Here is a 13,337-nt window from a genome sequence, read left to right as displayed (position 1 = left end):
TATGAACACATCGTTCATTATTTGTAGTTCAGCTATCATTTGGAATAAATATATAAAACGCTATATTAGATTTTACCTGTTGTAATTCAGTTGAGATACTGTTCATGACAGATGCCATCCAGCCAGAGGCACTTGACTGCATTGCATTGTCACTGAGGAACTGTGTAATGCGCATTATCTCAGAGTATGTGATTAAAGTTTGATTGAATGTTGTCAAAACTGTTGTTGCTGACAGAATCATCGCTCTCAATGTCGAATTTTCTTCATTGTGAGGGAGCATCAGGCCGCGAGGAGCTGTGGAGGATCCTCAGCTTCTCCGCAGGCAGTGTGTGTTCTCCTCTAGTATCTTTTAATAGGCTTGTGATCATCAAACTTTACCAAAACCTGTCTCTCTCACAGATTATCTCTTTCTTTGGAACTCCTCTAAATGTTGGCCAAGGTTGAAATGATTTCCCAAATTCAAAAGTTTAAAAGAGACCTAATACTCTCATTTCCAGCACCATGTTTTTTATTCTTAGACTGCACTAAGGTAGCTTTGCATAATTCACACTAAAAAGTTTCTTATTGGTTTTATCCCGTGCCATTGTGCAGCCTCTTATTAAAGCCTCTTTTTGAAACAAGGCATTTTAGCTGTCCTCCATTCAGGGCCACCCTCCAGGGGTCCCCAATCTCAGTCCACGAGGGCTGGTGTCCCTGCAGGTTTTAGATGTGTCCTTGATCCATCACAGCTGATTTAAATGGATAAATTACCTTCTCAACATGTCTTGTAGTTCTCCAGTGGCCTGGTAATGAGCTAATCATGTGATTCAGGTGTGTTGACCCAGGGTGAGATCTAAAACCTGCAGGGACACCGGTCCTCGTGGACTGAGATTGGGGACCCCTGCCTTAAGCCATCTTTATTCCAATTGGCTGCCCCAGACAAACAGAAGGTTGGGTGGAATAGCTGTGGCTGAGGTGACCATATTAAGGATAGCTGCCGCTACTCAAAAAAAAGTAAATTATTACACATTACTAGTACATACCTATGCTAAAATATTGCTATGCCTTTGCTTGCAAAGAAATAGACTTACTTATACTTACTTACCCGCATGGAGAAAATTGAGGGAAATAAAGTGGGTCACTTTAGCCAGTTGCTCTGTGGTTGCTACACATGTATAATTCATCATTTGTGGATATAAATAAGATGTTATTGTCACGAAATTAAAATGATAGGATGCTTTCATAAGGTTTTGTAGGTGTACAAAGACTTTAACTTTATTGCTAGACGGTTGCCAGGCAACATGATGGCATTTTAATATATTGTACATATTTCAGCTTTTAGGGGTATAAATTCGATATCACTGTCATGAAAGAAAAATGATGCGATGTTTTCATAAGGTTTTATGGGTGCATAAATGCTATAAACTGGTGATGTTAGCCTATTGTGTGGTGTTTGCTAGGAAACGTGATGATCTTTAATCTCTGACATGGATAAGAACCTTCAAAACCTACCTGCGTGGCAAGTTTGGTCACTCAAACTCCTGATCATGTAGGAGGAGTTTGCAAACTAACAAACACCTAGAGAGACTTAAATTTTGGGTACTGCATTACATTAATTACTTAATTACTACCTGGAGAAAGTAAGGCACTACATTACTTGTTAGATTAATTTGTCGTTACTTTGTAACATGGCCTGACGTGAATTGTCACATAATAAATAGTAACAATATAAACTTTAGGCTACAGGTTCATACACTGACACAAATCCCTGTCCTAATCACAACACACAAGAGCAGTCCAAATGTAAATAACTACAGGTAGAAATGGAGGCTACAGTCCTTCAAGCCTGTCAGCTCATCACTTTTTGGTTCCATGCTGAAGATCGTCTCTTGCTGCTGGGCTGGGGTAGGCATTCACTCAGCTTTAGCATCACTTTCAGTTCTTCAATACAGGCTTTGTGTTAGCGTGATGTCTATGCAGATGCTTGCAAAGATCAAGTGCTATGTGAGCAGAAGCTGATTATTCCTACTGTCCTGGACACAGTTGTAGCTTTATCATATTTTTGTCCTTTCATGCAATAAAAAGTTATAGACCGTCCCACCATTTTCCTCCTCCATTCATATGAAGAGTAGTCAGCTAATTGCAGCAAGTACCTTCTTAATATCCATCCATTGTGCAGAGCACTGAAGAACCTTTGTAATGAAAGTAACAACATGACAAAAACATGGTGGTAACACTTTGTAAAGTGTTAGACACAGTCTCACTGAGAACTGTCTGAAACAGAGCAATTACAGCAGTTTGAAGCATGAGCTTCTGGTTCACAGGGATCACTTGCACATAGATGTTATTGTTTGAAACTTTGCCCTTGTTAAAAACAGTATATATGTGACAGAAAATAGGCAAAACACAATAACTCTGTTTTTTTCAAAGAGTTTTATTCTTAGTCGTGTAGGACTTAAATTATGTCACTTTTTCACAATTTTCCTGCCGACACACGTGATGGATCCTGAACTGTATTTTGACAAATCATGTCAAGGAAACATCAAAAGGGATTTCCTTTTTTTTTTTTTTCTTTTTGCCTGTCCCGTTTGGCTCTTTTGCCATCAGAATTGTTGTCTAAAGGCAAAGAAAGATGCCCAACGGATTTACTTTACCAAATTGACCATCCCAGCCTTGCCGTAATGGTCCATTTGATTCACCTTTTATTGTTTATTTTATTTTCACTTACTGAATACGGGACAGACTTGACTGGGGGAAAGAAGGGGAGAAAGAAAGAGGGTAGAATAAACAGCTGAGAAGAGGGACGGGGGAGAAGGACAAAAGACAAAAACCAACAGAATGGGCAGAGAAAAAAAATGCATATATCGATCACCTGGATCACCTGCTGAGAAAGAAAAAAGAAAACAAGCAGAAGAGAACAAGAGTAATAGAATAAACAACATCACAATGATATATGGGAATATGACAGTAAATACTAAATATTAAACATTATTGTGCAGCACATAAGATCAACAGAACACAGTGTGCTTTGAGGTAGGAGCCAAAAAGGGTGTAGTTTGTGGGTGTGATCACCCGTGTGTACACCTATGAGCATGGACGCGCTTGTTTTTTTTAAAAGGTTCCTTCATGTAATGATCTGCTAGAGGGTGTGGGGGGGCCACAGCCCCGTCCTCCAGGGCATGAAGCAGGTATGGAGGAGATCAAAACTCCAGACATCCAGAGGCCCCCAGAACACAAGAGACCAAGGAAGACCAACAGAGGGGCAGCTGCGCCACTGTCCCAGAAAGAGCTGAGGAGAGTCCCAGATGAGGGCTCACTCAGCAGCCGCGGAGCAGAAGCCAGGGGGAGTTGCAGTGACGCGCCCGTGAGCCCCGCCGGCAGCCAGCCGTGCCTGAGTGACCGAGCCCCAGGCCGAGAGGCCGGGGGCACCCCACCTCCGAAGTGGCCCGAGCGAGCCCCAGGCTCCAGGCCCCGATAAGCGGCCGCCAAGGAGTGAGCCGGTGTGTACCTGGACGCCCATCCCCGGACACAAAGAACCACCAACGCACCGATGTCTGAGGGAGTCCGCCACTGGCAGGGGAAGTGGTCGTAGGGGGAGATAGGCCTCCAAACCTTGGAGGGCCTGAGATCAAAAAGGATTTCCTCTAATTGTTGTGACAATTACTTACCATCTCTGCCACATGCAGAGTGCATTATCGGTCACAGCTTCTTAATCTGCCAATCATGAATACCAGAAATGGGGATCTCCTGTACAGAGTTGAAAAGAAGCAAAGGCCATCAACATACAGAGCTACAATACAGAATCAGGCTTTGGAGCACAAAGCCAGACAGAGTTATTCATGACACGAGCCAGGATAGAAAGTAGGCCACCCCAAACAACAAGAGACATCCAGGTAGTTGAGGGGAGACTGCAAATCCCCTGGATTCATTATTGAAGGCATTCTCTAACGGGGCAGAGAGCATCCTAATTGTCACTTACTGAATCAAGTTCTTATCACTGTGTGCATTTATAGTACTCATCCATACACAATTAAATTGCCTTTGCAGTAAGTATATCCCTGGTGGGTATAATTATGAGAATTACGCTCAACAGCTTTTTGTCTAAATAGTAGAAACATCGTCTGTTGTGACTGAATGTTGGCATTTGGCTTGTCAGTGAGATGTAAAATTCAAAAGCAACCGTTTGATTCCTGATGAGCGCGTTAATAAATCATTACGGTGGTTATAAATAGTAAGTTGCCAAGCAGTTGTGAAAATGCCTTCATGTATTTATTTATGTTAAAGCAACAGAAGCTAATTATGACTGTTCTGCGACAAGCAAAGCATTTGATTGGCGGGTACGAATTTGGGTCAAGCTCACAGAGATGCACAATGGAAAAACCCTGTCTCTGCGGTTAGAGATGGTTAGAAAAAGGATTTGTTTTGGTGTGCTTATGTGCCTGTGTGTGTGTGTGTGTGTGTGTGTGTGTGTGTGTGTGTGTGTGTGTGTGCGTGCATGTGTATTAGAAAGCATGAAAGCCCACATACCTACACATGCTTTGTGTGTGCGTATGAGCGCACAAAGTGCCTATTACAGCTTATTGTGAGCTTGCTCCCGAATCAGCTCTCCTGCATGGTCAATAAATCAGTTGTGATAGGGTCAGCATTGCAGACTCTTTGGTATCAGAATCTCATTAAAAGCTTATTCCAGGCATCTTTAGTTGCTTGCACCAAACTCTGTAGTGTTGCTATGGATACCAGACAGGTTACCATCTACCAAACATGGAAGCGCAGCAGCACAGGCTGAAGATTCTCTGGCGATTATGTTTGATGCCATGTGCGCTGCCCCACAACGCTTTAACTCGTGGCCCCAAAAAAATCTAGTCATGAGCCCTGCAAATTTGCAGCTGAAACGACATTCCCCCAGCCCAGAGTGACAGAGAACAGAGTGCGCTGAGAGTACTGTGATATTCATACAGTTATTAATGCATGGTGTACCAGCCAGATCGCTGCTTCTGATGCTGCTTCACAGAAAAACTGGAGGGTATGGAGGCAATTGAGTGCATTGGTGTGTTGATGATATCAGGCATCTGAATGATTTTTGGAGATTAGAAGACAAAGGCATGACTAGCATGGAAATGAGTGAAAGAAATTACCGTTTCCGAATATTTACCAAGAAAGATTGTATGCAAATGGTGACATTTCCTCCTCTCACTGATTCACTGAGCATTTTGCTTCTCCACAGACACGCTGTGGTGGATAATGTGTTTACAATGGTACCCTCTCCTAGTGCACATTACCAGTGACTGACTGAATGGCAGTATGTAAGTGACATCTGATACTTTCAAGTGCAGTAGATTAGAGAGGAGGCTATGGTGATCGGCTCTTCAAACAATAATGTCCCCTCTTGAAGTGATTATTTCTCCTCCAAGACCCTTAAATGAAACAAAGAGCTCTTAAATGTCCTCTGATTTACCGACTTCACCACTTCTTAGAAAAATCACTAGATTCTAATGAAGTCAGTGTTTAAAATTTGCAATCCCTACATGATCTGGGTTATGCAAGCTCACAATTACAGGCTGACAGTGTGAAAGGTGTTATGCAACGACTGAAAGGGAATGTCATGTTGGATGCATTTGAGAGAATGTACCTGTGTTCATGTCACGGGAGTCCAATGAATGATCCTAGCACTTACCGCACTGACAGCCTTTCTCGGGCTGCATTCTGCTGTGTGCAGAGCTGCAGAAAGATAAATGTAGACTTTCTGTATGCTGAAAATGTAGTGTTCTTAGTGCATACATGTTCTTTTATTGTACTCTCAGAGGAATATACATTAAAGTGGGCCTGGTAATAGAATTTGCTAGTGGGAGAAGTAGGGCTCGGATTGCTTGAGCGGTGAAATAAAACAGCTCGTATAAAAGGAAAAGAAAGGTGGCTTCAATATGTCATGGACAGCTTGTCATCTGACAGTGTGGTCCATCAATCTAGAGTGAAAAAAGTCAACAGGCTGGCAGGAAGGAGGGCAAGTAAGGATATTTGTTGGTGATTCTTCTGCTGTTGTCATTAATACACTTGAACCGTCTTTGACTTGAGTGAGTAGCTGCAGGTCAAGCTTTAATAAATGCTTCTAGATCATGTACTAAACGCATGAGTGCTCTTTTGCTCATAGCAACACATAGCAAATGCCGGGATCACCTACTTATCTCTTAATAATAGTAGGTTATCAAACCAAGAATTGTATAATTGAATAATCCATTAAATTATGTGGGAATTCAGTATTAAAAATATGTTCCTATAAAACTATAAAAGTTTTTAATGACTAACATCATGGCTCCTTCTGCAGAAAGGTTAACCACATTGCAAGACTCAGAAAATGGCAACAAACAATGTAATGTATCTTCTGGATGCTGAGATTTTGTTATTGGGCAGTGGCTATTATTAGGTTTTGCCTCATCACTTCGCTCAGCAGTGTGACTGCTCTTTAATTGGCAACAGACGTTTAGCCATCATCGCTGTCTTGTTTCTAATTTTTCTTTATAAGTGTTTAAATGCTACTCCTAACATATTTATCTGCCTCATAGAGCAGCCAAATCAAAGCTGATACCACACACAAAGGAGCTACCCATTTTGATTATGTCTGCTGCTATTCTAGTCTTTATTAAAATCACTCTTCACCTGTCTCTGCTTACTTACAGCTGTACATTCAGACAACCACCCTGACCATCTCTATGAACCTCAGTGCCTCAGTAGCACTGGGCATGCTCTACATGCCCAAGGTGTACATCATTATCTTCCACCCTGAGATGAACGTCCAGAAGAGGAAGCGCAGCTTCAAGGCTGTAGTCACAGCTGCCACAATGTCATCACGTCTGTCCCAGAAGCCCAACGAGAGGCCCAATGGAGAGGCAAAGACTGAGCTGTGTGAGAACCCCGCTGCTGACCCCATGAGTAAGTAATCTGGTGTGGCGTTTTTAGCCAACAAGCAATAAAACAGAGAAGCTTGCACAGTTTTTAACATTTGTAAGCAGGATGCAGACTATTAATAAACAGTTTACTGCACTCTATAATCATGAATACGTACACAAACCTTTTTTAAGTGTTAATGTCCAGGACTTACTCTGTGGACATCCTGCAAAACTCAGACTCTCTGAGATTAAAATTTTTAATTCGTGACTAAAGTCATGTGATATTCTCTGAGGCTAAACTTGTAAAACTTTAAAACATTACATGAGAAAAAATATATATAAATAAAAAAACAGCCCTCACTTTCACTAGGTTGAACCAACTGCATCACACCTCAGAGGCCAGCACAGAGGGAATGCCCAAAGTGCAGAGTAGTAAGAGACACGCAGCAGTAACTCTTTCACAAAAACGTGTGTGGTGTTCTCCTGGCAGTGTCTCTTCAAAGCATAAATGCTTCCAATCATGTAGCAATTCTGTCCTGACCTAAGTATTTCCTGATTGCAGAGTATAATTTGATAAGGTCTACCACTGCAGGCACAATGCATGGCAACCAGTAATTGGAATTTCTTTTTTCTTGCTCATATATGACTTTAATCTGGAAAAAAATAAGATTTTACCTTTGAATATAAAACCCTTGCCTAAGCTCTGTTTTGTACTTTTGTAAGCTACAATAATGCTAATATTGTTTTTCTATACAGGCTGAATGTGGACGTAGAGTATTACCAAAGGACTGCTAGAAATACACATTTGAATTTTTATTTTCACAGTTTTAAAGACCAATACATTGTAAAAAGAAATGCTTGTACTTTAGTACAACACTTTAGTTAGACATAAGCTTAACCTATGAACGGTCCACAATCTACAAACACATTTGTGTCCACAGTGAGCCTTTAATATTAAAAATAGTCCCTTTATAGCCATGAGAAATGATACAGACCATAAAGATGACCCAGGAGCTGAGATCTACATCTGTATAATAGATGTAAATTTTCCCAAGACACATAAATGAGATCTTTTTAGTCTTTTTTTAGATCTTTTTTCCTTTCTTGTACTAGAAAGCCCATTCCACTGGTTTAATAGGATGGTGACTTGGTTAAAATGATGTATAATGTCCCTTAAAAAGGACCCAGTTATCTTGTATCCTGATTAATAGTTCGACCTTTAGGCCAGCTGCATGGCAGGGAACATGAGAGATGGGGGCACTTGCTCTCTGAAGAGATTTCAAGCAGCAGGGCTTTGTCGACGGGCATGGAAGGAGATTATCTGTCCCTGTTGCTGTGTGTTACTCATACCACCCTTCATCTAAAACAGTAAGCGTGATCCTGTTAGCAGAGAGAAAGCTGGGTATTAGTACGTGAGTGGGGAGGCCTACATATTTCCGTAGTTAGGTGATATGGTGTTTGTTGTGGGTGAGAAACATCAACATGAGAAAGAGTTTTTTAAGCCCTTTAAAGAAGAAAGACTGCAAAGGCAGAATTCTAGGCCAGCGTTGCCATGGAAGCTTTATGCTCATCTCTAGTTGTCAGGACAAAGACAGTGAAGATTGACAGCTCATGCAAATCACACATCACAGCTTCCAAAGACCTCTTCTCCCACAACACTTCTAATCACACAGAGTGATCATGGCACCCACAGGTGCACCAGCCCCACAACCCCTCTCTGGATTATGCCTCTGAGATCACAGATTTTCCTGGGAATTTCTCCAAACAGCCAACAGTTGTCACACTCATCTGTCATGAGCAGAATGAGTGTGTGGGTCTGTGACTGAGTGTGCTTCTCAATGTGTGTATCATTGTGTGAGTCGAAAGTGTGAGTTATGCGCATAAGTCAGAGTGCTGATGCAAGCGTATCAGGGGATGGGGAGCACATCTTTGCCTGTCACACATGTGGCTCTTTGAGTAAATAGGGGTGAAACCTTGGCATCTGTTGTAGCAGCACATCAAAAGTCCCCAAGCAGGGCATGCGGTCTCTGTAAGACCCTCCCAAAAGTGCCCCCTATCTTCTGCTCGGTGTGTCTCTCACCTTCTGTCTCTCCAACATGAATATCTTCTCGCCTTTTCTCCCCTCGCTGCATGCACTCTCCTCCTCTTGCCCTTCTTTTTTTAGCAACATTGGAACTGACATTTATTAATGGCGAATTTATGTGCATGACCGCCCTGAAACCTGAACTGCGCCTCGAACATCCCGGGAGAATGTCCGTCAATTCCTGTAACCATCGGAGTGCCAAATTCCTTCTTTTCAGGGGCCCCCTTATGGAATGACTCAAACTGATTTATAGGATTAAGAGCATTAGCAGTTCTGCAGATTTACATTGATATTGATACGGTGTAATATCATCATGATTACACCTCTCGGAGAAGAGGCTTCGCCCTGAGATGTCGCATTGATTCACTGTCCCGTTACATTTTTCCCAACAGGCATGTGCGCGACTGCCTTAATGCTTCTCTGACTGATTTCATTTAATTAACAATGAAATCTGTAGTCGGAAAACACAACTTAACAAATGGAAGAACCAAAAGGAAGAAGAGTTATGGGAGGCTTTAATATTAAAAATTAGGATGATAGAGAGGATTTGTCTGAGCCAATTTCTATTACAACTAACTAGAATCACAGACGTTAGAAGATTCATGCTCTGGATTTTTTTTTAAATACTTCTTTATATGGAAATAAAATGTATATTAGTTAATCAATTTAGCTCTCTTTTCCATTAAGCCAACTTTCTTCTGATTGGCTGCCGCTCACAAACAGAAAGTTTGAATAGCAGGCGAATGTGACTTTTATCATATCTCATAGAAGACTTTATTATTTGAAACTCTGGCTATATCTAATATGAGAATTCAGCATTTTAACTGTATATATGTGACAGCAATTAAGGAAAAGCATAATACTTTAGGTCCCCTTAAAGGAAAATGAGCTTTGAGGATATGGCAGCCACAGATGGATGACTTGCTCACATAACTAATGTTACTGTCACACTACAATGCAACCAAAATTACTGCAGTGAACTTGCGATCTTGTTTTCTTTAAACTGGTTGCTTCAAGGATGGGAACCAGGTCTGCAACCGTTTGGAGTCAGCTGTAGTCTTCAAAACAACTTTGGTGCATCAAGATAAAACACAATCGATCAGCTTTCAGTTTGCAAATGAATGTGGTCAGGTTGGTAATTACATGCAATCTGTTTTATGGAAAAAACTGTGATAAATCATTCAATTCTGTTGCCATCTGTATAGACAGAAATTCACATTAACTACTTACTTCAGGTCCAGACATAACTGCAAGATGATACAGGTGCTATGGGGATATAGCTAGAATACAACCAGTTGCAGAGGGACACATCGCATGCAAGTTGTACAGACTAGCTCAGATTGTTTGTGCTAGCTAGATGTGATGGTCTAATAAGTCTACGTTTATAAATTAGACGGCAGTAGTTTGCAACACTTCATCAGTCCGTCTGAGAGTGACAGGAATCAGTCCGAGGCAGGTTGACAGGTTGCTTTCACCCCGAGGCGGCCTGTGCAGTCGAAAACGGTCACAAAGAGGCTGACGCCGTTGCACGCTTAATCTTTGGGGTACCAGCTGCACCGGGCAACCACCAGTTTTTCCTAGTCACATGGAGGTCGCTGTCCTATTTTTACTCTAGTGTGACTGAACCAAAAACAATGTCATCAAGAAGTGGAAAGGCAGCTTGGATTTGAAAGCTCCAGGGTCAGTTGCTTGTACACAGCAGAAACCAAAATACAAGCCTTTAAAAGAGTTACATAATTTTTCTTCATCTATAAATTTGCATACATTTGTACTGATCTGATTTTAATTCAGCTTTTTGGTTTAGTTTTTAGCTTACTGCAGTTGCTGTGTGTGTGTGTGTGTGGGGGGGGGGGGGGGGGGGGATACGGGTTGGTGGAAGTAAAACTTTTTTTAATCAGATTTGAACAGTTATTCTACACATGCAGTTTTTTTTTCTGTCCCAGTGACCAGTGAAATTAAAGTTAATTTACATAATCCTTCAAATGGCCCACTTAAATGAGGCGTTTCAGGAGGACTGCAGAATGGCGAGACTTGCTTCTGGAAGGGCTTTGTTAGAGTTAGGTGCCTAAACCCTGAGCTGACCGCTCCCCATAAATATGATACATAGAAATTGGGAAGTGATTAGTTATTATCCCCGGCGGAACCTTCCCAGGGATGCTGGGGTCGCGGAGGGGTTAGGCAACAGGCGGTGATGGAGGGCAGCGGCGGTGGCACTGATGTGTAAGAGGCAGAGGGAGCGAGGGGGAATTTGCAGCTTAAATAGACTATCAAATTGGGAGGGTGTGACTGGTACTGTATGAGCTATGTGTTGGATGTTTAAAGATGTTACATGTGAATGATGCAGCGCAGCTTGAGCTGCCTCCATTTATGTTAACCCCTTAGGTCAGGTCATGATTAATGCACACAATGTATGCGCTACTCTGGCGCAGATCATAAACAGAGAAGTCGGATTCTTAAAAAATGCATGCGGTTCAAAATGTTTTAGTATCAAACCTGAAAACGCACACAAAAACATCTTACTTAAAAAAAAAATTAAAAAAAAAAATCCTCCTGACTGTGTTTACCAGCAAGATTCTGTTGTACATTTACTAATGTTTTATTCATCATACTTCCCGGCCAAGACTACAAAATGCAGCTGTAAAGAAATGGTGCGACTTTAATTGCATAGCCCATGGGAGATGGTCGCCATAGCAACATTAAAGTAGTAGAATAGCAATGACTGTGATTAAGAAATGCACAAACAGGACAACAAGCCTGCAGATACACATATCCTCCTACTTGTCATTGCTCTACGGACTACATCCACATTACCCTAGCCCATTCTTCATAGTATGACACCCTGCTTAAATGTCACTGCAAGCCAAAGACTAACCACAACTCCACATTTTATTCCTACCATAAAACAGACAAGCCAGGATGACCTCAGTTTGCAAAAAAACTTTCACTTTGAAGGTCTGAAGCTCAAAGTGGTTCTCGATATACAGCAGGACACACAAACAGAAACTGCACACAGGCACGCAGCCACATTCTGATACGTTTCCATGGCAATCCAGACTGGGATCGCGTTGCATGCCCCAGCATTTGTTCGGTGCCCACTTGTGTGGTGTTTGTGTTTTTTATCACTAGTTAACATCTGAAAATAGAATCTAAGGCTTTGCATGGGGGCATTGTGAGTTGAAATGATACACAAGGCCTGGAATTTGTTTCTACTGATTGCACACAGCTGGCGATAAGAATGCACAGCACAGCAGGAAGGAGGATGACGATGTGTATTTACCTTTGAAAACATGCTTTCTTTTCCATTCTTCTGTTTATGTTTTTCTCTCTTCATATTTCACTGTGATTTCAGGTCAAGCAACAAAGAAAACATATGTGAGTTACAACAACCTCAGGATCTGATCTGCTTGGAAACGAATACTGTATGTCCTTTATCTGTGATTGAAAAGAGAGCTGTAGAGAAGCAGAGAAAGACAGACAGAGGCATCCCAGCACCACCTGCAGTACCTATGCACTCCAGGACTATGGATTGCATCCAACTTTCATCCAGACATGATGCATGAGTCCTGACAGAGACTAGCACGGCTTTAGGCCTGTGTGGCTGGGTCAAGCCTCCAGAACCAAACTGTAGGTTTTTGGGGTTTTTTAAACTTGTGTCATGGCCCCACCCCCACCCCTTCTCTTGCTGACGGAGATCAACATGCCTGCTAAACAGGGGGCCACCGTGAATAAGGACAAATGCAGAAAAAGACACTGGATCTGCTTTCAAGATATTTTCTTTTAAAATGTCATTAAAGCCATATTCTCTTGGGGTTCCCATTATTGGATTTCTGTTTGTATTGTTTCTAAGTGATTTCTTTTTCTCCTGTGCCTCTTATTTCTTAATAACCTTAAACAGCAAGCTCTGCCACATACAGTAATTTATTTTAATTAATTCAAATCAGTTCCAGATGATTCTTATGTTAGAGTGATGGGCATTGTAAGTATTTTTTTTTTTTTTTTTTGTAAATATCTGAGAGTATTTTCATGTTTGGAGTAAAACAATAGATATCCAGTCTTTGTTCTGTTGGATTTGAATGGTTATGAAAAGCACCACAAAGTGTTCACTTTGCATGTGCCAATGTATGTTTGTTCTATTTGATGTAAACTTGAAGAAAAAAAAAGGGGAAAAAAAATAAAAAATAAACATAAATTCTGAAAATGATAATAAGCTTCAGCATCCTTCTGCTGCTCGTTTTCTTTACCAGAAGTGAACTTCACTGAGGGACAGAATATGGCTTTAATCTGTTGTTGAACTGACCTTCCCTGTATCTGCAAAAGCATGTTTGTTTTATTTAGTTTCACACTGGGTATATTATGCCTAATTATGGTGTGGGAAACATTAATATCAGAGC

General features: G+C 41.4%; 1 protein-coding gene across 1 annotated transcript in view; it reads left to right on the top strand.

Annotated features, from left to right (window-relative positions):
• LOC146684822 (metabotropic glutamate receptor 7-like) overlaps nt 1–12,422 on the top strand; it is a 72,964-nt gene extending 60,542 nt beyond the window's left edge. Inside the window, exons 10-11 of the mRNA XM_085442781.1 lie at nt 6,654–6,906; nt 12,296–12,422. Of these exons, the coding sequence (XP_085298907.1) occupies nt 6,654–6,906; nt 12,296–12,345 (303 nt within the window). The 3' untranslated portion in view covers nt 12,346–12,422. The remainder of the gene's footprint in view (nt 1–6,653; nt 6,907–12,295) is intronic.
• The last annotated feature ends 915 nt before the right edge of the window (nt 12,423–13,337 follow it).

The sequence above is a fragment of the Copadichromis virginalis genome, linkage group LG20 (genome assembly GCF_057382275.1).
Source record: "Copadichromis virginalis isolate Kocher_CV1m ecotype Utaka linkage group LG20, C_Virginalis_male_GT1.1, whole genome shotgun sequence".
NCBI classification, from domain to species: Eukaryota; Metazoa; Chordata; class Actinopteri; order Cichliformes; family Cichlidae; genus Copadichromis; species Copadichromis virginalis.
The sequence above is the reverse complement of the archived record's forward strand: the minus strand, read 5'-3'. Positions and strand labels throughout refer to the sequence as shown.